Raw genomic sequence first — 26,049 nt, forward strand, 5'->3', positions numbered from 1 at the left:
AGAGACAGAGACAGAGACAGAGAGAGACAGACATAGAAACAGAGATAGACAGTGCATTTATGGTTTCAATAATGTGGGTATTTACAGTGATTGCTATCTTAGATAATTCTTATCCAGAATATTCAATAAATTCTCTAAAATCAGATGTACAGCAGATGGTTGGAAACACAGAACTAGAGATTAAGATCAAGAGAATGACTGAATACAGAGATATTTGCACCATAATAATTAAAGCCATAAGAACACAAGACATCTCAAAATTATAGAGTAGAGAAGTGAAAAAGAAAAAAGAGAACAAGGGAGAGAGTTATAATGGTCATTAGGAAAAAGAAAAAGGATGATAAAACAAGGAAAGGAGACTGAGAAGGGGTGATGAAACAGTTCAGAAGAAAATAAGCACATAAGAGTACCTGAAAGATAAGGGAAGAAATAATATCAAGAAGCAGGTGGTCAACATAATCAAATGTGACATAAAAGACTGGAGGAAAGGCATGTAAGGGGAAATAGTAGCACTAACTATAGACTACTCTTTCTAGAAGCTTATAAATGAAGGGGAAAAATAATTACAGCATGAAAAGCTTTTTGTCATTGCTATTTTGCCAATTTTAAGGCAAAGAATTCCTAAAAATATTTTTAGGCAGAAAGGAAAGAGACAATTGAAAGAGTGAAATTGAAGATGAAGCTACACTAAACAATTACCAATGAAGTAACATCCTAGAAGGAACAAGAAAAAGATGGCCTTAACACCAACAGTAGAAAAGTTAGCTTTAATAGGTGGGAAAACTAGTCCATTCTCTGTGACTATCAGTAAGGACATACAGAGGAGTAAAGATATAGAGAGGTTGAGAGGTCTGAAGAGGAAGGAGATAAGAGAACACATGATAAAGGGCTATCATCTGCTCAATGGACAATAAGGGCCTAAAATGGGAACTTGAGGAAACAGGTTTGGTAAAGTCACATTAAGAAATAAGCTAAGCAATTTGGAACTGTGTCCAAAGGGCTATCAAACTGTGCATACTCTTTGATCTAGCAGTGTCACTACTGAGCCAATAGCTCAAAGAGATCTTAAAGGAGGAAAAAGAACCCATATGTGCAAAATGTTTGTGGCAGCCCTTTTTGTAGTGGCAAGAAATTGAAAACTGAGTGGATGCCCATCAATCAGAGAATGGCTTCTAATAAGTTATGGTATATGAATGTTATGTTATATTATTGTTATGTAAGAAACGAGCAGCAGCATGATTTTCAGAGAGGCTGGTAAAGACTTACATGAACTGATGCTAAATGAGGTAAGTAGAACCAGGAAAAATTATATATAGCAAAATTAATATTATGCAATAATCAATTCTAATATATGTACCTCTTTTCAACACTGAGATGATTCAGGCCAATCCTAATGGCTTTAAGATGAAGAGAGTCATCTGTATCCAGAGAGAGGACTGTGGGAACTGAGTGTGGATCACAATGTAACATTCTCACTCATTTTGTTGTTGTTTGCCTGCTTTTTTTTTTTTTCTTTCTCATTTTTTCCTTTTTGATCTGATTTTTCTTGACCAGTATGATATTTGTGGAATTGCACATGTTTAACATATTGAATTATTTGCTGTCTAGGGCAAGGGATGGGAAGAAAGGAGGGAAAAATTTGGAACACAAGATTTTGCAAGGGTTAATATTAAAAATTATCTATGAATATGTTTGGAAAATAAAAAGCTTTAATAATAAAAAAGAAAAATAAAAAATAAATAAGCTAAGGAGTAAATCAGAAATAGTTGGGATTGGTATGTACCAATGAGAGTCCAAATAAGTTTGATTGATAGTTTCTTTCCCTTTAAGGCTATTTTTAATATCCATTCTCTATGCAACCTTCCATTAGCTGACATTAATATTGACTCTCCCCCGCCTCAACCTCCTAGGGTTCATAAACCACTTTGCTTTGCAACTCTCAACTACAATAATAGTGATATTAAGTTATATCAGTATTATTGTCTTATCCACATTTATAATAAAAATTTAGAGAGTAAGGACTAGGCCTTATTCAAAGTTCCCCTAGAGCCCTGCCAAATTACTTTACATACCCTAGATACCTAAAAAAATATATGTAGATCTTCTTTTACAATATTTCAAAAGACTGAAGTTCTCAAAGACAATGCTACTGGGCTAAAAGCTCTGGTATGTTCAACCAAGCATTGAAGATGTTGAACATTGGCAATTGACTCTGTCCATTGTCCTGGAACCAGGCTAACATTAAGCAGAAAGAGGCTGTTATGAGTCAAACCTCATTTGGGTCAATGTGATGGTAAAGATTTAGAATTAGAACAAAATGAGACATTCATCAACCAAATATTCATCAACAATGCAACAATGGTCCAGTGAAGCACAGAGGAGTGCTAACCTTTCAGTGGACCAAATCTCAAACATGGTGTCACTGCTTTATAAGGAAAAACTAGCTTAGCCTATGTGACAAAGATTTCCCAGTTTTAGTACATATTTGTTATCATAGGTGAAGAGGGCATACCGACTTAATCTGTATTCTGTTCATTTGTGGACTAAATGAGCCTAAAAGATATTGCCATTCCCTTTTAAAGAAAAAAAATAGCCTATTTATTTTTTAATCCTGCTCAGACCCTGTCATTTTCACAGTGACATTGAAAAAGTAGTTAAAAGAAGAAAAAGAAAAAGAAAAAATTCTAAGACAGTTCCTAAAGCAGTAATTTCCAAATTTTTAATTCTATTAGCTCCTTACAGGGCATTAGGTGGCACAATGGATAGAATACTAGTGTCAGAAAGACTCATCTTTCTGAGTTTAAATCAAGCCTTCAGACATGTATTAGCTATGTGAACTTAGCCAAGTCATTTAATCCTGTTTGTCTCTATTTTCTCATCTGGATAAGGCAAACCACTCCAGTATCTTTGCCAAGACAACCCTAAATGGGGTCACAGAGTCGCACATGACTGAAAAAACTCAACAACAACAAACCCCTAGTAACAATAAAATGTGTTGAGAACAACCAAGATAACTTAATATACCATCCATACTATTTTAGAATTATTCATCATGTACCTACTACAATGATAACATAATCATGATAATTTCACTTTATTCTGAATAACAAGTCTATAATGCTTCAAACAAGCACAAGCTTGTTTCATGAAAAATATATTAATAGCATAATTGGACAGCTATTTGCTGCTCAAGGTGTTATTAAAGAATTTTTATCAAGAATCACTAAATGTTAACCATCTCTATAGACCATTTCTAAAATTGACTTTATCCTTGATAGGAAACAGTTCCTTCCTATATAGAAGTCTATTCAGAATCAGGTGTGTGGGTCCTATTAGATCATCAGTTGGTTAGAAGCAGGTCAAAAAGAATACCAAATTAGAAGAAAGGATAAAGATATGTGCCCACATCAAAGCTCCAACCCCACTTATTCGCAGAAGTCTGTCATTCAGGCCAAGCAACTGGAAACACATCTTATAAACATACTCCTGATAATTTAAAAGTTATGTTTAGGAACAATCATTTTCCCAAATATGGAAACTGATCTCCTTTATATGTATATGTAAGGGTGGATGTGATCAACAGCATTCACCTAACCTTTTCATGTCCTTCATGCCTGGATTGTTCTCCCTTCTTACCTCAGAAGGAAGCTTTTTTTGTTGTTCTGACTATCTTCCTTCTGAGATTACTTCTAAGAATATAACTTATAATACACACACACACACACACACACACACACACAGAATATATGCATTGATGTATGCATTTAGATTATGTCTCCTCCATTTAGATTATGAGCTCCTTGAAGAAAAGGACTGCTTTTATCTTTGTATACCCAATGATTGTGACATCTTAAGTGGTTGTTAAATATCAAGTATTATTTAAGAAGTCCTTTCATTTGGAAGTACTTTTGAAACTAGTGGTATTGTCTTTTCAAAATATACACATTTTCCTGAAAGCTCTGTCTAATGTAGGCTTCTATAGGAGATCTTGATTTATATTTGCTTTTACTTTGGATTTTCCATAGGAGCCTTCAAGATTTTTGCCTCAATAGAGCATTTCAAATCCAACCTAGATATTGCCAATATAATCAAAAAACATTCTTCACCATTCCTATCTCTGCCCCCTACCCCTAGTCATCCACTTCAGGAGAGAAGAATTTTCATCCTGGAGCCTAAATATCAGATCCCTCTGACTCAAAACAAAAAATAACTTGAACTAAAACCCACAGCATGGGTTAAAAATGAAGCAAGCCCTTTCAACCACCACAGCAGAAAAGAATTCTGTTTACAACCAAGTATGTTCAAACAAACTCTTTTTGGTGCTGGCCCTCCACCCCCTTAAATTTAGTGACAACACAGCACCAAAGGCTAAATTTCTGTGGGATTGGAAACAATTCTGGGCTCAAGGACACAAACAAACATGGCAAGCTGCCCACCCGCAAAAGTCCCTGAAATCAAGAGTGCCTGGCTGAATAAATAAGGACTTACTCAAATGTAGAAACTTCTGGGCAAGTGAAAGGAAGAAATTAGGTATTTTGTGCTTATAAGCAGATACCATCTCAGCAGATGAGAAGGAACTATATCCTAAAATCTATGTGGGGCACCATGACCCTAAAACCAGAACAAAATAATTGCTAGTTTCCTGCTACATTATATTTTGAAGGATTCCTTTTCAAAAGGGAAATAGAGAAAAGAATGGATGAGTTATATACCTAAATGTTGCTCCTCTTTCCCATCACTCCATAAAATAAAGTTCAAACCCTGGAGGTTTTTGGCGGCCTCAAATGATTCAATGTCTGATATATTTTTAAATCAGTGGCACGATTCTAAAGAAGATTCACTACTATGTCTTCATGTTGTAGGTTCCCACAGGGTAGCTATGACATTCTCTTCTCAGCACTCTAAGTTGAAAGTGGCTTTCTGGTATTATAGCTCATAAGTTCCATCCTCCTAGGTTATTAGATTTTAGAAATAGGTATTTACTAAGGAAATATATTATTGGTATAAAATATTCTTCCATCTGAAATACTTTTCCATCATTACAAAGAGGGTCCAGGAACAAGTGGACTCAAGCTTGAAGAGTATATATAGAAAAGGGAAGTCTTTTTTTTCTAGAGATCTTAAGATATTCCCCTTAAGCATAATATAGATATTCTGCAGGGAATCCCTGTAAAGCTTTGAATCTACCTTTCTTCAAAGCATCCAGTAAATCCTTGGCTCCTGGTGCAGGTTCTACTGTCAGCAGCTGTCGCACAGAAATGTGTTGTTGTTGAGATTATTTGTGACCCCATTCATGGTCTTTTTACCTAAGATAGATTGCCAATTCCTCCTCCAATTCATTTTACAAAGTAGGAAATTGAGACAAATAGGGTCACACAGCTACTAAGTGTCTGAGTTTGAATTTGAACTTATGAAGATGAGTCTTCCTGATTCCAGACCTGGTGCTCTATCTACTTGGCTACCTAGCTGCCACTATTTCTTCAAATCCTCTAGTTCTTAGATGATCAAAAAGGCCTTCAAAGTTCATGAGGTCCTTTTCTAGACAAGAAAGGGACAAGCAACAAGAGACCAAGGCTCTGCCCAAAGTATTTTCCTCCATCTTTTTCCTCAAGCGATTCCTTCTGAGGGGCTTGGCTTCTGTGTGCTGCCAGACACTCAGATACTTGAGCCCCTTAATCTTGAATAGGCCATTATTATAGTGTTACACAGGATGTGATCAAACTTCTTCAATCAATCTGAACACATTTCCTATTTAACCCTGTAACCTACTGGCTTCCAAAGACATCTAAATTGATCAAGGATTTTTTTTCCTATTGAGGCTAAATTCTGAGACCAATCAATAAAGAAATGTTATCATCTGAATAAGGTATTAGGACACTGTATATTAACACTCACTTTAAGGTCATTTATTTACTCAACCCCACTCTCACAGCGAGAAGCAGCAAGAAAAGTCCATGTCCTCAAGCAGTTTACATATATAAACTGTGTGGCAGCCCTTTTTGTAGTGGCTAGAAACTGGAAACTGAGTGGATGCCCATCAGTTGGAGAATGGCTGAATAAATTGTGGTATATGAATATTATGGAATATTATTGTTCTGTTAGAAATGACCAACAGGATGATTTCAGAAAGGCCTGGAGAGACTTAACGAACTGATGCTGAGTGAAGCGAAGCAGGGCCAAAAGATCATTATATACTTCAACAATAATACTAGATGATGACCAGTTCTGATGGACCTGGCCATCCTCAGCAATGAGATCAACCAAATCATTTCCAATGGAGCAGTAATGAACTGAACCAGCTACGCCCAGTGAAAGAACTCTGGGAGATGACTAAAAACCATTACATTGAATTCCCAATCCCTATATTTATGCCCACGTGCATTTTGGATTTCCTTCACAAGCTAATTGTACAATATTTCAGAATCTGATTCTATTTGTACAGCAAAATAATGGTTTGGTCATGAATACTTATTGTGTATCTAATTTATATTTTAATATATTTAACATCTACTGATCATCCTGCCATCTAGGGGAGGAGGTGGGGTGTAAGAGGAGAAAAATTGGAACAAGAGGTTTGGCAATTGTCAATGCTGTAAAGTTACCCATATATATAACCTGTGAATAAAAAGCTATTAAATAAAAACAAATTTTAAAAATTAAAAAAAATACATATATAAACTGAACAAGCAAAATGGATTGAAGTTAGCCTTAGGATTAAGGGCTCTCATTGCTGCGAGGGATTGGGAAAAACCAGAATCAGGTAGTATTTGAATTCAGTCTTAAAATCAGAGCTTCTGTGCATACCCTTTGATCCAGCAGTGTTACTACTGGGCTTATATTCATCCCAAAGAGATCATAAAGAAGGGAAAGGGACCACATGTGCATGAATGTTTGTGGCAGCCCTCTTTGTAGTGGCCAGAAACTGGAAACTGAGTGAATGCCCATCAATTGGAGAATGGCTGAATGAATTGTCGTATATGAATATTATGGAATATTATTGTTCTGTAAGAAATGACCAACAGGATGATTTCAGAAAGGCCTGGAGAGACTTACACGAACTGATGCTGAGTAAAACAAGCAGGGCCAAGAGATCATTATATACTTCAGCAACAATACTAGATGATGACCAATTCTTATGGACTTGGCCATCCTCAGCAATGAGATCAACCAAATCAATTCCAATGGAGCAGTAATGAACTGAACTAGCTATGCCCAGCAAAAGAACTCTGGGAGATGACTAAAAACCATTACATTGAATTCCCAATCCCTATATTTTTGCCCACCTGCATTATGGATTTCCTTCACAGGCTAATTGTACAATATTTCAGAGTCTGATTCTTTTTGTACAGCAAAATAATGGTTTGGTCATGTATACTTATTGTGTATCTAATTTATATTTTGATATATTTAACATCTACTGGTCATCCTGCCATCTGGGGGAGAGAGTGGGGGGAAGGAGGGGAAAAATTGGAACAAGATGTTTGGCAATTGTCAATGCTGTAAAGTTACCCATACATATAACCTGTAAATAAAAGGCTATTAAAAAAAATCAAGGCTTCCAAAATAAGAAAGTTAGGATGGAAAGGACAGTATGTGCAGGACATATACCTTCACTCAGTGCTCAGACTGAGCACTGTCCAGTCTCAGTGCTCAGACATTGGGGTCTGAGATGAAGCTTTGCATGGATAAGCAGCAAGTAATTTTACCAACATCATCTAGTATTTTTATAGAGTTCTGAGATGTGCAAAGATTTACATGTGATTTCCCTGGATCCTCACAATAAACCTGTGAGATCAAGGTTATTATCACTCATTTTTAAAATTTCAGAAAGCCAGGATGAAACAGACTGAGTAATTACCTCTATATTATAGATAGTTATAGATAGAAATAGTCAGTATCTGAGGGAGAATTCAAATTCAGATCTCTCTGACTCCAAGGCCAGTGTTTTTATCTGTTATGTCACCTAGCTGCTAATATGTAAGCCAGTAGACTAGACATTTAATAAATGTTTATAGACCAGTTGATGGATGGTGGCATCCTACCTCCCCTTTAAGGCTTGATTCAAAATGGCATCTCCTGCAGAGAGCTTTCCTTGATTTTCTCCCTCCTCAGACAGAAGTTATTTATCTCTCACTAAATTAAAATATTTTTGCTCTGCATGCCTTTCTTTAATATGTATTATAATGTATGTATGTATGTACTGCCCCAGTAGAATACAAGCTCCAAGACAGGAAGACATTGTAATTGTTCTAGCACCTAACACTTTGTGCATAGTAGGTATTTAATATTTGAATAACTGCATTTCTTGGCATTGTCATCTATTTTTATTATCCAAGGGGAGTATTAGAAATAAACATAACTTTATTTTTAATTATGTAAAAGGTCAAAGCCTTGACTTGGGGAATGACACAAACAATAAATAGTCACAGAATTTTACAGTTGAGAACCACAAAGGACATCCACTCCAACCCATACTTTGACAAGAATCCCTTCTGTAAGGTACCCCCAAAATAGTCAGGCTCCCCTTCAAGTGAAGGAAAGTCCACAAAATTCACCAATAGTGCATTTCGTTTCTGAATATGGAAATTTGCCTTTATATTGAGATAAAATCTCCCTTTATTCGACTATCACTCCCTGATTTCTGGAACGTAACTGGTACTTAATAAATGTTTATTCCCTTCCTTTCTCTAATCTGTCATTCATGTGACAGCTGTTTAGATACTTGAAACAGTTGTCATTTTATGATCAATGATTAACTGAACCTCACTTTTATTCTAAGCAGTATTAATCAGTTCAATATGATTCTATAGGGTTAGTGTTTATAAATTCTATATATCAGGCTCCAAACCTATGCTCTGCAGACTACAATTGCACTTGCTTAATCACAGCAAGCTAACTAAAAGACTTGCACCCTTGTTTTTGCCTTATTATGGTGACCAAGCCCAGTGTAGTAGAGATGACTCAATGGCATGGAAAGACCCCCAGCTATCTTTGTTGTCCCTCCATCCCACATCATCCATCTCTTGCCCAACATGGAGAGATGACCATGAAAATTTGCACAATAAGTGATTTTGTTTGCCAGACTGTGGTATGACTTTTTACTGGTCCTTTGGTGAATGTAGATGTTTTTATATCAGTTTATAAAGCTAGTCCCTGGGTCTGTTCATCAGCTTAGTAAGATCTCCTGAAAGATCAAAATGGGTCTGTCAAGGTCTGCTCATCTGTTTGTTTGTCAACCTATGGAAATCTGTTTTTAATGTGAACCATCCTGGAGGTCAAGGGTAAGTTCTATCCATCAATGAGATTCTGTATTTTTGCTTTGCTTCACCTATACTATCTAGGCATTGAGCACCATAAAACTAAGGCCCTGGGGGAAAGTACATCTCACATTATGAGGACGATATGAGGGGACTATAGACACTTTAATAAAGTACTATTGGCTTGTAACTGTGGCTCAGTTTCTTTAGTTTTAGATCACACAATTTTCACCATTCCTACTGCTATCAAGCTTTTTCTTTTCTAGGCTAAAGGACTCTGGGTTTTATCAACTACATAAGGCATGGCCTGTGACCTCCTTGTTATCTTCCTCTGGACACATTCAGGTTCATGAATGGTATTCTTAAAATGTGGTATACAGAATTGACTACAATACTGCTGATACACTCTGTGAATAGGAAACAGAACAATCACTTTAATATTCTAGACATTTTACTTATTTTAATTCCATTTGAGATTCCAACAGCTTTTGAAAATTTTCATAACACACTATAATCTAGTCACCTCCTCCATCTTGTCCTGGAGAAGTTTATTTTGTAAATCAGTGTATATGATTTTATTTATTGCCACAAATGTCATCCTTTAAGATTTAGCCCCATGTTCTAGTCTGTAAAGATCCTGTCTCTGTTATCCAGTGAATTAGCTATTTTTTTCCATCTTTGTGTCTTTGGTAAGTATGCAATCTATGAAAAAAGATGCTTATAAAAAGAAAAAAAGAACACAATGTTGACCACAAATTGTCTGGGGACTTCTCTGGTGACCTCCTTTTAAGCAAGTATTGGATCATTAAACAATACTCTTCTGGACTGGTCTGAGTCTCCCCAGAATACCCTGTCTCTTAATACCCATCCTGGTGCAAAGGAAGCCTCGCAAGGATGGTGCATTTCAGTCTTCCCTGATCCTCCTTTAAATCCCCAGGTCAATCAGAATGACCACACAGATACCCAAAGATGGAGTATGATCCAATAAGCTTTGTAACTGGAGTTTTCTATTTTACAATAAATAAAAAACAGTAGTGAGGAAATCCCTTTATGACTTGACAAATTATATAAAATTTATACAATGGTGCTTTATGTATTGCAAAGCACTTGCCTTATCATATTGGTATCTGCCTATCATAGAAATAGAATCAAGTCTCTGTTCCATAATGAAGATGTAGACAAATTTAGAAATCTAGACTTAAGTTTTGTTTCTTTTGCTAAACTTCTGTGTCACCTCAAGAAACCCAATTAGAATACAATTATCTAATAAGTATACATTGTAAGCAGAATTCAGTGCTAGAATTAAGGGAGACATAAATATTAGTTATTACTATGGTCTTGGACAACAAAGAACCTGTAGTGTAGTAAAGAGAAAACCTCAAGATTGATAGAATTCACAATGCTTCATGGTAAGTGCATGGTAAGTGAATGAGTAACCTATGTGATTATTACTGATAGGAAGATGGAGAGTTGGTGAAAAGAGGAAAGGAAACATGGAGATATCATCTGAGTTAAACTTCAGTTGTGAATTAAATAATAGGACTCCAGTCAAAGAAAGGGTCTCCAGTTACATTCTCTATAAAATGAACTAGTTGGACCAAATGAGCTCTGAGTTTCCTTCCTGGTCTGACATTCAACAAGTCCATGAAGAATATTCAAAAGAGAGTAACTAAGATGGTGAAAGGCCTAAAGGGATACAATATAAGGACTGCTTGAAGGAACTAAGAATATGGGAAAAGAGAAGACTGTTTTATGGGGAGAGCAGCAAGAAGAAGGTAAAAAAGGTACATCTTGAATTATTTTAAATGATGCCTCAAGGAAGGGGCATAAGACTTGCTATGCACAGTCTCTAATGACTGAAGTTGGAGTATTAAATAGAAATGACAGGAAATAAGTAAATGGTATGAGGTTGGAATATTGCTGTGGTGTAGGAAATGAAGAGTGGGTAGATTTGAAAAAAATATGGAAAGATTTGGACTTAAGAAAGATGATGTTATTTATTTTCAGGGAAACAGTGGACAAACAAGTCTAGTATGCCCTTATATAAATGTATATGTGTATATATCTGTATGATTATATATATGCATATATATATATATTTATATCCCTGAGAAAAGGGGGGGAGGGAAGATAAAAGTAAAAAAGTTCACTGCAGAGAACAAAAGAAAACCCACAAAGAATCAGAGAAAAGATGAACAGCTCTGAACACATTGTGTAGTATTTATTATATAGGCTTGCTTGAAATGAAACTTTGTTATTTCATATTTTGAATCATATCTTGTTGTTCTGCTGTGCATATCGCATTTTTTTTCTTTTCCTATTTTGTATTTAAGTTTTAAACAAAGTAGCTGTTGAGCTATTGAGACTGGTGAGATAAGATATCAACACGGGGAAATGGTTTTTCCTCACTTTATGAAGAATAGTTCCTAGGAACCTAGTGTATATGTAGCCTGTGACACCAAACAGCTATTTGTCTGTCACCCAATTCTACCTTACAACAGGTTGTCATGTTACTTTCCCAAGATATTAACAAAAGAAAAGGGAGCCTGGCAACATTTTGGATGTGCTAAAACTAAAATATGTGATATTTGGATATTTGGCATGAGATGGGTTATATTTTTAAATAAACTTTTTTGATTCTTTTATTTATTTATTATTTTTACTATTTTGATCTTATTTTTTATGGATAAAAGAAAATCATTTTTGAGACTGATGCTATTATGTAAATAATGGATCAGGGTCAAAAGAAAGGCATCCATGCAAAATGATTCTATAGTAATTACTAGAATCATAGATTGTTAATACAAGAAGGGACCTCAAGACATCACCTAGTCCAAGCTTATGATTTTATAGATGAAGGAAATGATATAAAAAGCAAGTAAATTGCCTGAGATCACAGAATGAATTAATGGTGAAGCTGGAAATAGAATTCAGATATATTTTTATTATGCACAGATTTTAATTCAACATTTCTAGTAAATATATAATTTTTGAAAACAAAAAAATCAAAGCAAAATATTATTTTATTTTTTGAAGTACACCCATTTAAAAATCATAAATAGGTACTCCTTCTGATCACCATTTCTCTCAATCTGCTCTCCTTTTTACAGCCTCTCCCTCCTTTCTTATCCTTTTCCCATTCTACTTCCATTCTTTCTTCTATTATTTCTTCCTTTCCTTTCCCCTTTCTCCTCCTACTTCCCTATAGAATGAGACAAATTTCTAAATTAAAATAAATACATCTGATATTCTCTCTTTGAGCCAAATATGATGAGATTAAGATTCACACAATGCTCATACCCCTCCTTTCTTTTCCTCAACTGTAATAGGTCCCAGTTTTACCAAAATTTACCCCATTTTACCACTCCTTCTCTCTTCTTCAAATACAATCCTTTTTCCATCCCTAGTTTCTTTTTTATATCATCACAATAAAATCAAATTATACCTACACCCTCTAAATATACCACTAACAAAGAGAAAATTCTCAAGTTAAACATATCTTTTCATATAAGAATATATTTTAAACTTTTAAAAATTTTCATTTTTTTCTTACTTTTTACCTTTTTATGTTTCTCTTAAATTCTGTATTTGAAGATCAAATTTTCTGTTCAGCTCTGGATTTTTCATCAAAAATAAATGAAAAGCCTCTATTTCATTGAATGTCTGTCTTTTTCTCTGAAAGATAATGCTTAATTTTACTAGACTAGACAGTTGATTCTTGACTATAGTCCAAGTTCTTTTGCCTTCCAAAATATCATATTTTAAGCCTTTTGATCCTTAAGGTGAAAACTGCTAGGTCCTGGATAATACTGATTGTGTCTCCTTGATATTTGAATTGTTTCTTTCTGATTGCTTGCAGTATTTCTCCTTGATGTGATTCTGGAATTCTGCTACCATATTCCTTGGAGTTTTCATTTTGGGGTCTCTTTCAGGAGGTGATTGATGGATTCCTTCAATGGCTATTTCACATAGCACAGTGTAGGGAGACCCAGGACAGAGAGGCTTTTGCTTTGGGGGAATCTAGTTGGAGGCTATTAGCCAAAATACAGCAGCATTTGCTACTCTATCCTGGTTCAGAAGCCAGTGGATCAGCAGATCACCTCCAACATCACTACAGAAGGCAAATGGGTGAGTCCCTGATTCCCAGCATAGCACGTGAGATTTGGCCATGCTCACCCAACATACAAAAACCAGAAGCATCAGTCCCATGGCAGCATTCTAGGTTCTAGGACATCAGGGCAATTTTCTTTGATAAATTCTTGAAAGATGTCTAGGCTCCTTTATTCATCATCATTTTCAGTTAATCCAATAATGCTTAAATTGTCTCTCCTGGATCTATTTTCAAGTCAGTTTTTTTTTTCCAATGAGGCATTTTATATTTTCTTCTTTTTTCATTATTTCTGGTTTTGTTTGATTCATTCTTGATGTCTCATTACATCATTGCTTCCATTTGTGAATTATTTTCGTCAGTTAGCTTTTTTACCTCCTTTTGCATTTGGCCAATCATATTTTTAAATGAATTGTTTGTTCATTGATTTTTCCCCCCTTTTCACTAATTTTTTTTCAAGGAGTTATTTTCTTTTTTTCCATTTCACCAAAACGTTTGTTCAAAAGTGATTTTCTTAAGACAATTTTTTGTGTTTCCTTTTCCAGAGCTCTCATTTCCTTTCTTCATTTTTCTTTTAACTCACTTTTAAGATCCTTTCTGAATTCCTCCAAGAGACCCTTGTGAGATGGAGACAAACTTATAAGTACCCTCTGAGCCTTTATCTGGAGATGTTTTGCATGTAGTGTCCTAAGAGTTTGAGGGTTCTCCATAAAAGCTATCTATAATTAAAGTTATTTTTGCTTTTTTAACTCATTTTTATTTATTTATTTATTTTTGCTCATTTTTAAAGGTTGAGATCTATTCTTAGGGTAAAGGGGAAATTGTCCCAAGGTTCCTCTACAGACATCAGGGGCTTCATGCTGCCCCAGGACCGGTGCTTTTGTATGTTGGGTGAGCGTGATCAAATCTCACTTGCTAGGCTGGGAATCAGACTCACCATTTGCCTTCTGTAGTTATGCTGGAGCTGATCTGCTGATCCACAGGACAGAGTAGCAAATGCTGTTGCATTTTGGCTAATAGTCTCCTACTAGAATCCCCCAGAGCAAAAGCCTCTCTGGCTTGGGTCTCCCTAAATTGTGCTGCACTGTGACTGCTGAGCTGTAACCCCATCCTGCCTGATTGAGAAAGACCTTTCCTGAAGTTCTTCCAAAATAACTTCTGGGAAATTTGTTACACTGCAAATAACTGTGGGTAATGTCACTCCAAAATCCAGAGGCTTGATTTGGTGTTGATCTGAGGGAAGCCAGGAAGAATTCAAACAAAAACCTGTCCACTCTCTAACATCTTAGTTCCTTATTATGCCCTTTCTAACTATACCATTCTGAATCTTAATCTATTAACTTGAGATTCAAACTATCTAGGGACTTGATAACAACCTCACCAGGAACAGAATTCAAAATAGAAATTCAGAAATTACTAAAAAACTAGATTTTACAAGGTTTAGATAAGACACAGTCTCTGCTGTCATAGCAAGGGATATAATATTAACACTGAAAAATGAAAAATAACATAAGCCATGCTGATTACATTAAGGTAGTGAACCCTAAATTCAAGGCACGATTGGAGTAAAATGGGAGCTCACTAGAAGAGGAGTCTGAGATTAGATAGAGGAAATGATATTTCAATAAGGATTTAAAAGGATAGAAGGCAAATGTTCACATATTAACAAATTGTTAGAATTTTAAACCATTAAAATTGATTTTTAAATTCTTATGGGAGCATTGTGTGGCCTTTGTTATGGACTGTGGCCTACTAAAATTCAGTGATATTTTGAGGTTCAGAAATTCCATAGACAAACAACTATGTGGCCCTCAGTTAGTCTTTCCAATTAAGCTAAGCATTAACTTCCATTAGCTATTAAAGTGTCCAATAACTATAATGAAATAACATCTCATTGGCCTTGAAAGATTAGCAAATGAATTTTCTGGTTAATTTGGGATTATTATATGCAACATGCTCATAATAATTTTCAACAATTTGGAAATAAATGATTAATATTAAAATCATGTCATATTTTATTTTTGTTTTAAATTCTCAATATTTACTTTTTTTAAGACTTTGATTTCCATTTTTTCTCCATTCTTGTCTCCCCTCCCTTCTTTTGAGAAACCATGCCACATATTCTAAGACTTTGTAAATAATTTCAGGATTTCAGTGTATTGCAAGGCCTTAGTCACCATTCATCTAACCACTGTTCATTAAACTTCCAATAAATGCAAATTCCTCCACTAATTTGATGATTATAAAGTATCAGCAGACTCATAATTTTAGATCTAGAAAGGATCTTAGAAATGATCTAGCCTGATTCTCTCCTTTGAAAGATAAAAAAAGATAAGAAAACTGAGACCCAGAAATTTTAAGTGATCTGCTTACACATTTAGGAAATACCTAAGATGTAAAAACTCAGGCCCTCCAAATTCAAGTCCAGAGTTCTTTCTATTAAATTAGATTAGAAATCACATTCCTCAAAACATTAAAGCATCCTTGCCTACCTAGTATTCAGGCAGGGAAAATTGAAGAATTGAGGCTCAGAAAGAAAAAGTTGCCTAAAATTATACTTCTTAGTTACTGGGATAGAGATTTGCCACAAAGCCTCATTAAAAGAATGTGCTGCTTTTCTTTTATAATAACACAGATTGAGATTCTATGACTTTATAAGATACAAAGAAATTGAGAGGCATATTAATCCACTCGTCCTCCACATATAGAAATTTTCCCTTCAAAACGTTGGCTAGATAGATAGACAGGAAGATAGATAGATAGATAGATAGATAGACAGACAGACACAAAGACAGGAAGATAGACATGTAGACAGAAATAGAATGATAGCTAGACAGGCAGGCATTCAGACACAGATAGACAGATAGATAGACAGACAGACAGACACAAAGACAGGAAAATAATAGATACCTTGATAGACTGACAGAAAGACAGGAAAATAGATACATACATACATAGACAGATAGACACAAAGACAGGAAGATAGACAGAGAGACAGGCATTTATTTCTTAATCAATACCAAATGGTTTTGATGAGTGTGCTTTTTAATATAGTTTTAGATCTGATATAGCTAGACCACCTTCACTTGTATTTTTTTCATTAATTACCTTGAATTTCTTGATCTTTTGTTCTTCCAGAAGCATTTTGTTATTATTTTTCTAGTTCTATTAAGTACTTTCTTGGCAGTTTAATTGGTATGGCAACTGAATAAGTAGATTAATTTAAGTAGAATTGTCATTTTTATTAGCTTTTTTATTTAAGATTTTTGCATCAATGTTCATTAGGGAAATTGGTCTATAATTGTCTTTCTCTGTTTTGACCCTACTTGGTTTAGATATCAGCACCATATTTGTGTCATAAGAGAAATTCTGGGATTCCTTCTTCCCCTATTTTTCCAAATATAGTTCATATAACATTGGAATTAATTGTTCTTTAAATGTTTGGTAGAATTCACTTGTAAATTAATCTGGCTTTGTGGATTTTTTCTTAGGGAGTTGATTAATGTTCAATTTCTTTTTCTAAAATGGGACTATTTAAATAATTTATTTCCTCCTCTTAATCTGGGCAATCCATATTTTTATAAGTATTCATTCATTTCACTTAGATTATCAGGTTTATTGGCATACAGTTGGGCAAAATAGCTCCTAATTATTGCTTTAATTTCCTCTTCACTGGTGGTAAGTTCACCCTTTTTATTTTTTGACACTAGCAATTTGATTTTCTTTTTTTCCCTTTTATAATTGAATTGACTAAACATTTATCTAACTTGTTTTTTTCACAAAGCCAACTCTTAGCTTTGTTTATTAGTTCAATAGTTTTCTTACTTTCAATTTTATTAATATTTCCTTTTATTTTCAGAACTTCAAATTTGGTATTTAATTGGGGGCATTTAAATTTTTTTTTTAGATTTTTTAGTATCATGCTCAATTAATTAATCTCTTCTTTCTCTCTTTTATTCAAATACACATCTAGAGACAGAAAATTTCCCTTAAGAACTGCTTTGACTGCATTCCCTTTTATTTTCTACTCTTCTTCATTGGCAAATTTGCATGTCTTCTTCAGCTAAAGGATGGTCACCATCCTCAATGTGTAGTACAATTTTTCAGTGTTCATGCTCAAAATATGGTTTCCTGGAGCAAAACATGGGATTCCAAAGTTTCAATTGACCAGTTTAAATCATACCAAGAAGAAAAATGGAAGCTCCCTTCAAATACTCAAAAAGCTGGCTTTCATGTGGCAGGTGATCAAACGAATCCCCAAAGAGCAGAACTATGATCATAAGGAGAGATGTATCTTCAGGCAAATTTCAATTCGAGACAAAGGAAGAACTTTTTAACAACTAAAAACAGTCTGGAAATGTCTCATAACAAATACTTGCTGATTTGAACTGAAACTACTGACCATGAAAATGTTGCACTCTTTCTAATTCTTGCCATGATTGATTAGCTCCCTTCCCTAGAAGTATTCAAAAAGAAGCTGAATGATCATTCCTTAGGAGTGTTATAGAAAAGATTCACATATCAAGCAGAAGACTGGACATAATTTATAAGTTGTTTGGTGCTTCTTCCCCCATCTTTTAGGATTTCATTATTTAAACTGCCCTAGATGGGCAGAATGAAAGCAGATAAATTTATGCTTCCCTATGTTTTGTCCTTCCCTTCCTTCAAAGATCAAGTCTACCTTCTCCAGAAAGTTTTCCTTGACCCTTGAACAGAAAATGACCTCCTAAAATTTTTTATAGCATTTTGCCTATAACTCCCCTTTGCTTTATCTCATTTTTCCCTGTATCTCAGTTGTTTGTATATATTATTTTGTTGTAATAGACTATAAACTCCATAAGATAAGTGTCTGTGTCCTGTTTATCAGCACAGTACTTTGCAGACACTGATCATTTAACAAGTATTTATGAATTGAATTGTTTTTCCCAAGGAAACTGTGTGGGTCTCCCTCTTTTCTCCTCTTCAGATCCTCACTACTTCAGCACATAGTTAAACAAATTCTTAACTTCAATATGACACAAAACAAAGAATGCTGGGTTTGGAATCAGGAGTCCTCAGTTAGAATCCTGGCTTATCAAGACACAATCTCTCTCTGGAACCTTAGTTCTCCAATTCCTTTAAAATGAAAGGATTGGACTAGATGATCACAGTTCTGCCCAGTTGCCCTCTCCAGTTAAAGGTCTCTTTTAGTTCTAATTGTATGATCCACTAAACAGAAAAGCTTTGGATTCTCCTCAATTATCTGAGCTATACAAGTAATTAAATCAGTGTCACCTTCCCTTATCTTACTGTGCTACACATATTCCCTAGAGACATAAACCTGAGATCCTGCTTTTCAAATCCCTCTTACCCACAAAAGAAACTAAGAATTTCCAGGAGCTTTTCTTCAAACTTAAATGCAAGTGTGACCAGAACTTAGAAGTAAACATTTAAAATCACTGTGACTCCATCTTAAAATTTATGGTTTGTTTATTTGTTATCCACATGGAACTTTTGCCTGATATTCATGAGTAAATTTAAACTGAGAAAACAGGAAAGCCTCTTTCATGCTTGAAGTAGTAACAGAAATATTAAAGAGCCAGGGATTAGAGAGCATCGGCTCTGCCTTTAACACTCTATGCTTCAAGTAAGTCACTTCTCTCTAGACCAAAGTTTTCAGTTCAATAAAATAAGGTGGTTGAATTAAATCCTTTTCTGCTAAAAAATGCTGTGATTCTGACAATACTCCAAAAACTAAAAGTATAAACAACTCTGTTTTATTACAAGATACAGCCTTGTCAGACAAGGCCCCTTCTGCTAAAAGGAACAATTTCAGGGAAGAATTGGGAAGGAAAGAGGGAGATAAAAGTGTTCCAAGGGAGAGAATGAATACAGACCATAACAGCAAGTGATGAGTCTATATGTAAAGTCCCTGAATACCAGAGGAACTATATCAATTAAACATTTTGTTCATCCTTATCTAGCCAACTCATGATTAATACATTCAAAGGTATCTGGATCTGCTTTTCCAAGATCAGAACATTTTTGAAGGGCAACATCTCCTTTCATCATTCAAGCTATAAAATAGTGCCAGTCCCAACCATGAGGAGACACTTAGAATTAAACTACTTTCTGGGCAACATTGATTTCCCAGAGAATGATTATATGTGGTACTTCATTTCAAACAATTGGAACAAGATTGAGATTTAACATAAGGATTAAAGGAAAGAACTGGGAATGTTTGGCCTGGAAAAGATACAACATTCTTTCAGTACTCCTCCAACTTGATCTTGCAAGATAATTCCCAAAGGACTGTGCCTTCAGGCTTAAAAGGTTTAGTGGGTCCAAGTTCTTAATGTTATAGTGTACTTTTCAAGTCTAGGTGGTGTTATGCATGGAGCTGGAGTGCTGGACCTGGAAGCACCAGAAAGCTATGTTGAAATCCTATCTGACATTTACTAGCTGTGTGACACTGAGCAAGTCACTCAATCCTGCCTGCCTCAGTTTCCTCATCTGTAAAATAGGGGTAATAAAAACAGTAGCAGGTTTATTATGAGATTAAAAGTGAGATATTTGTAAAACATTTCACAAGGCTTAAGTTACCATGCAAATGTTAGCTATTATTTCTTGTTACTCAGCTTAATTGAAAGTGCTGTGTATATTGGGGGATATCCAGGGGCATTCTCAATGACATTACTCTCTTTGGGATCATTTAAGGAACTTCTTCCAACCACATGATGGGATCACCTGTCATGGTTGAATTTTTACAGTTTATTTAACTCCTTTAAGTGACTCCTTTTCTGTAATTAAGGCCTAGGCTTTCAAGGACTTCTGTATATGCTTCTTTCCATTAAGAATTTGCTGTATCTAGCATATCATCAACAGTGAATTTTGACAAAATCTGTTCATAAACGATCTAGAAATTAGTATTATATAATGGAAATTCAGGCCTACCATTGCTAGCAAGTCTGGGATTACACTCACTTCCAAATGATTCTACAAATTTATCAAGTAAACATCATTTTACAAAATTTCATAAGTTACTCCTGTCTTTGTGCTGGCAAAAGTGTTCCCAACCCAAAAACAAGGAAAGGGGAAAAAATTCCTGAAAAGATTCAATAGAAAGCTCATAGAGTGGGAAAAGAAGATGCCTTTGAAAACTGCATGGAACTAAAAGGTCATAAATTCAGGTGGAGGTAGCTCTTACAAAAGTGAAGGGGCTGGACCCTAGAAATAAGGATATCTGTGGTTTTCCTCACAAAAATTGGGGCAGATTCTGCTGTTGCTAAACAAACCACAAATCCCAAGCAATAATATCATAACCTCCCTTTCTCCCTTGTGCTCTCACATTAGAGGCCGAAACATTTTGTTTACAACACATAGAGAGTCTGTTCACCTTTCCTTAAAATAGAAAATTACCTTGTTCTTATAAAGTGTTTAAAACAAATTAAGCCTTTGTTGGATTTATTGGAAATGCAGTTGGGAGAAAGCAATTGAGAGAGGTAGAAAATATCCCCATCAAATCAAGAAAAATAAATATAAAACAAAAATGTTTTGCCAGTATACTATCTCTGTTTGGGAACTCAGAGCTTAAAAAATTAGAATTACAGATACAGTGATATAATTTTCCAGTGCAAAGAATGAATATTGATTAATAAGGAGAAAAACTTAACAGCAATGACTCAATAAGAGTAACAAGGGAACAAATAGAAATGTTTCAACTGCCCTGCTCACTCATCTTCTAGCTCCCACCCAGACACCTACAGGCCCAGCTACCAAAAGAAAACCCAAGAAATAAGCTATAATAGCATGTTCCAATAAAGGAAGGTCTTCCATGTGGAAAATGGATTGGACTTTTTATGGCTGTTCACAGAGGAGACAGAATTAGAAGCAATGAACAGAAGTATTTTTATTATTAAAAAAAAAAAACTTTCTAAAAATTAGTTATCCATAAGTGACGGGTGACTTAAAAGATAATGGGTTCCTTTTATTGTTTGTTCTTTTACAATATAACTAATGTAGAAATATATTTACCATTATTGTACATGTATAACCCATATCTGATTGTGTCTTGGGGAAGGGCAATAGGAAGGAGGGAGAAATTTTGGAACTCAAAATCTTATAAAAATGAGTCTTGAAAAATATCTTTTCATGTAATTGGAAAAAACAAAATACTATTTAAAAAGAATAAAAAGAAGACAATTGGCTCTTTATTGTGGGGATCTTCAAGCTGAAACTCAAAGACCATTTGTCATTCATGTTTTAAGAGACATCCCCTTTCAGGATAGGTTGAATTCATGAGTTGTCTAGATTTCCTCTAGCTCTCAAATTCTGTGATTCCAAGAATCCAGAAGTGGCGGAAAAGTGAAGAATATTTTAAATGTAGTTCCTTGCAATTAAGAGCATTAATAGTAGATTGTATATAATCAATACATCAAATAGAGTGTGAAGCTGTCTCTGTTCCATGACCAAAATATTATAAACCACCTTGTACAAAAGATGATGCAGACTTGTTCTACCAACTTCTAAAAACCAGAGGTAGAGTGTCATCTTTTATATTTTGTAATTTAAGGTAAATTAAGGACAAATAATAAGGTAACCTACTTCAAGTCAATTCAACATATATTGATTAAGTTCTTATTGTGGATAATAAGGTGGTAAGTTAGATAATGGGGATACAAAGAAGAAAAAGAGCAAAACCTCTGTCCTCAAGAACTGTACAATATATTAGTGAGATGTGACCTGTAAATACTGTGCAAGTTGACTAATGACAGTCTATGAGAGGGTAGCTTGACAGATAAAAGAAATATTAAAGAAATATTTTAAGCATGGGGGGGAGATGGGAGAAATTAAGGAAAGCATTATGGAAACTGACATTTGACTTAAACCTTGAAGGAGGAAATAGATATCAGTATTAGCTAAATATGGAAGGAGTTTTGTTTCAGATACAGGGACAAAATGATCATAGGGGAAAGAAGAAAGGAGATTGAGGAACATCTAATATTCCTTTATGGCTGATGTACACAGGGACATGAAATAAATTGAAAAACATGCTATGAAGCCAAACTGTGGAGGGTCTTAAATGTGAGGCTTATGACTTTTTATATAATTCAGTCTAAATGTGTTTTGGAAACAGAAAAGACCTTGGAGATCATTGAATTCTAGTAATACCTGAGCACTAGGAGTTACTTCTGTAACACCTTCAATAAATGTTCAACCAAACACTGGACACCTCAGAACTGGAAACTCTCTCTACCCCAATCTCCCTTTTGATCCATTTCTAATTAGTGGGAAGATTACCTTTATATTAAGAAGAATTTTCTTTCTGCATCTTTCCCCTCCTCCCTCCCATTGTTCCTAGATTTACAACTTTTAGAGACAAGGAGAAATGTAATCACTCTTTTCCCAACACACCACTTGAAGACAGCTTTCAAGTTCCTACCAAATCTTCCCTGCTCCAAACTAAGCATCCTAAGCATCTTGAGGCCTTTTGAGATCTTAGTTGCACTTTACTAGCCATTTCAATCCCTCAAAGGCCTTCTTTTAATGTGCCCTACCCAAAATCATACTCGAGATGTCCATCTCATCAAGGCACTTTGGATTTGGACTACCACCTCCCTATTCTGGACACTTTGCTTCTGTAGTGCTGCCAAAATAGCTATTTCTTCCCATTAATTTTTTTCTTTGCCTCTATATCTCACTTGTTGAAAACAATGCCCATATCTAACATATCCCAAGAATATAAAAACTGTTTAAACAAATAAAAATATGCCCTTTTGATATATTAAGTATTTTGAAGCTCCCCCAAATCCTAGGAGGTAGGAAATACACATAATTTAAGAATGAAAAATACTGAGGATCATAGTGGATTGCCAGAGATTATAATCCAATGATTATAATGTAAATGGTAAGGCAAAGGATAGAATGTTTTAATTCCAAGTCATGGCTTGGCTATTTTTAACAGCCAGAAAAAATGCCCTGTTTATGGTAAAATCCTACTGAGGGCAAGATGACTATTATTAGTACCATTTATATAGCACTTCAAGATTTGTAAAGCAATTTACAAATATTATCTCATTTGAACCCAGGGAAGTAAGAGTATTATTATCCCCATTTTACAAAAGAAAGAACTGAGTCAGAGAGCAAGTGACTTGTCAGGAGTCACACTGCTAGTGTGTAGGCCAGTAAGTCTCATGACAAGAGTTGAACTCATATTCCCTTACTCCCCACCTTGTACCGCTTAACTGCTTGAAGAACCCCGAAGGAAAATCTTTGCTGCCCCTCCCCCGCCTACTATCCCAAATATCTCATCCTTGGTTATTCCTGCTATTGCTGCAGAGATTTTTATATGATTTCTTGGAGTTAAAATGCACACTGATGATGAGTCTGGGATCTGGGGAGCAAATAAGAAGTTTAGAGATTGTCTCATTAAAACTTCGAGTGCCTTTTCCCTGTGAAGCCTTTCTAGTAAAATCAAAGAGTAACTCCTCCCAAACAAATATGAAGTTCACTCAAGACAAAACCATAATTTTGCAAGCAACAGCAAAGTCTTTCCTGGGGCGTTTTGAAACTGATATCTGAGAACGAAGTTATCTTATTGCAAATAAAAGTCCCAACACAGGAGGGAAAGAAAACATTTGCTGAGCCAAAGAATCTAGTTTAATTATTGGATTTCTGTGAATATCTAGCCCTAGTGAGATCGGATGGTGGTGGTAGAAAATTACCAGAAGTTTAGTCTTTAGAAGAAAAATCGCGTCAGCATCCTTCTGTTAGTCCCGTCTCATTAATTGTTCAGGCGCAGGAAAAAAAAAAAAAAAAAAAAAAAGAGGTTTGCAGGAGCTGGAGGAGGGAAGGGAGAGAGTTACCTGGAGGTGTCTCAAGAATCAGTTTTTCCTTCTTGGCTTTCTTCGGCTTTAACTCTTTTTTGGTTGGCTTGAGTTTGGGGGGCTGCCGTCTCTCCTCGGGGCGCCCAAATTCCTCCGCTTCCTCTCTGGGTTTCTCTGTGGCAGCCTCTTCCTCGGGTTCGGGGAAGGCATAGTAATGATCTCGGTTCAAGATCTCCTGGATATAATAATCCTGATCTTCGAGGGTTCGCCCTTGAGTCACTTCCCCCATTAAAGTCAGGGTCAGTACCCAAAGAGCGAGTCCCAGAGGGGATGTCCAAGAGTCCCTTGCTCTCATCATTTTCAAACTCGCCTCCTCTCGCCCTACACTCCTTTAAAAGGACAAAGCAAAGCAAAGCAAAGCAAAACTTTCTCGACGCTTCCCACCAGCCCACCCTGATCCCAAACTCTGCAGGCAGGGAGTGAGGGGCACCAGACTGCCTTGGGAGCCGGGGAAGCCCAAAGCTCGCGGCGCGAGGGACACACTGCGAGCTGGGTCCCGCCGGCGACCAAGGTTCGGGTATGCCAGCTGAGGGACAAGTTTGCGCAAAAGAAGCTGCGGGGAAAGTTGGAAGCGGGACAGCGGACGGGAGCTGGCTGGGACTGAGACGGAGCCCGCGGGGCATGTGATTCTGGCCGGGGCCAGGCAGGCAGAGGCGCGCACAAGGCGTGGGGAGAGGGGGCGGGGAGGGAGGCAAGGGACCAAAGGATGGTGGAGGGCGGGGGAACTGGCAGGGGAAGGGGGGAAGCGCAGAGGAGCTTGGCCCACTGGAGAATGAGGTGGGGCTGTGAGGGGGGCGGGGGGGGGCCTCTCAGGCAGGTGTGCTGGAAGGGGACGCCCTCGCAGTCTCGGGGCCCTAGTCCAACTTCACCTTCCCAGTAGCCCAAGGGAGTCGCGCTGAAGCAAAAAGAGAAAAGGAATAGAAGTGCCCCCCCCCCCCACCTCTCTCGGGAGTGGGAGAATGATTTGACTGGACCGTTGGCCTGAATCGCCCCTTGTCTGCCACCTAGAAGGCAAGAGTTTCTGGCTGGCATTGGTAAGAAAGGAAGAGGAGAGAGGGGAGTTTGGGAGGGGCTTCCTAAGAGAGAAAAGAAGAGTTCTGAGACCAAGGGGCTCTTATTTCTCCCTGCTTCCACATCCTACCCCCATTCTTCTTTTTCAGAAACTTGGATTGGTCCAGCTGCATGGAGAGATCTGCCACCAGCCCCATCACCTTACCAACCCTTCCTGGATGTGAACAGAAAAGGGCCCACATCCTTCCACATACCTGCAGGGACCTAGTCTTGCACTGCCCTAAGGATCACCTTAATGAGGCAGATGATAATGACCTACTTGGCTTAAATGAGATGTAAGACTTTGGGGGTACAAGACTAAATGTGTAACAACCTACTCTATGGGCAACATTCAAGTTTAATCTTTGTTATTAATATTTTCTGTATCACTTTCTTAAGTCTAGCTAATCTTCATTATCAGTATTTCCTTTATCACTTTTTTATGCCTAGATAATCAAAAAATAAATAAAGCAAGCAAACAGACTCTGATTTGTACCATTTGTCCATTTCTGAGATGGAAATATCCACAATGAAAATTTAACAAGCCTGTCAGAATGGGTTCCAACACATACTATTCTGTATTTATAGTACTGAGTACAAGAATCCACCTAAGGTATATCTAAACCTGAGTTATAAAGGAAAAAAATATTATAATTTGTCTGCATTAGTAGTGCTCTTGGATAATGTTCTACCTGGGAATTCTCAGGCCCCAATTTGAAGTACTTTCTATTTCCTTCTAGTTACTTATATTTTTTATGTGCACTATAAC

At 36.2% G+C, this 26,049-nt stretch overlaps 1 protein-coding gene across 1 annotated transcript in view; it reads right to left on the bottom strand.

Moving 5' to 3' along the window:
- CPXM2 (carboxypeptidase X, M14 family member 2) overlaps positions 1-24,885 on the bottom strand; it is a 266,901-nt gene extending 242,016 nt beyond the window's left edge. The window contains exon 1 of the mRNA XM_031956006.1: positions 24,210-24,885. Within this exon, the coding sequence (XP_031811866.1) occupies positions 24,210-24,528 (319 nt within the window). The 5' untranslated portion in view covers positions 24,529-24,885. The remainder of the gene's footprint in view (positions 1-24,209) is intronic.
- Positions 24,886-26,049: the final 1,164 nt, after the last annotated feature.

Source organism: Sarcophilus harrisii, chromosome 2 (genome assembly GCF_902635505.1).
Source record: "Sarcophilus harrisii chromosome 2, mSarHar1.11, whole genome shotgun sequence".
Classification (NCBI taxonomy): Eukaryota; Metazoa; Chordata; class Mammalia; order Dasyuromorphia; family Dasyuridae; genus Sarcophilus; species Sarcophilus harrisii.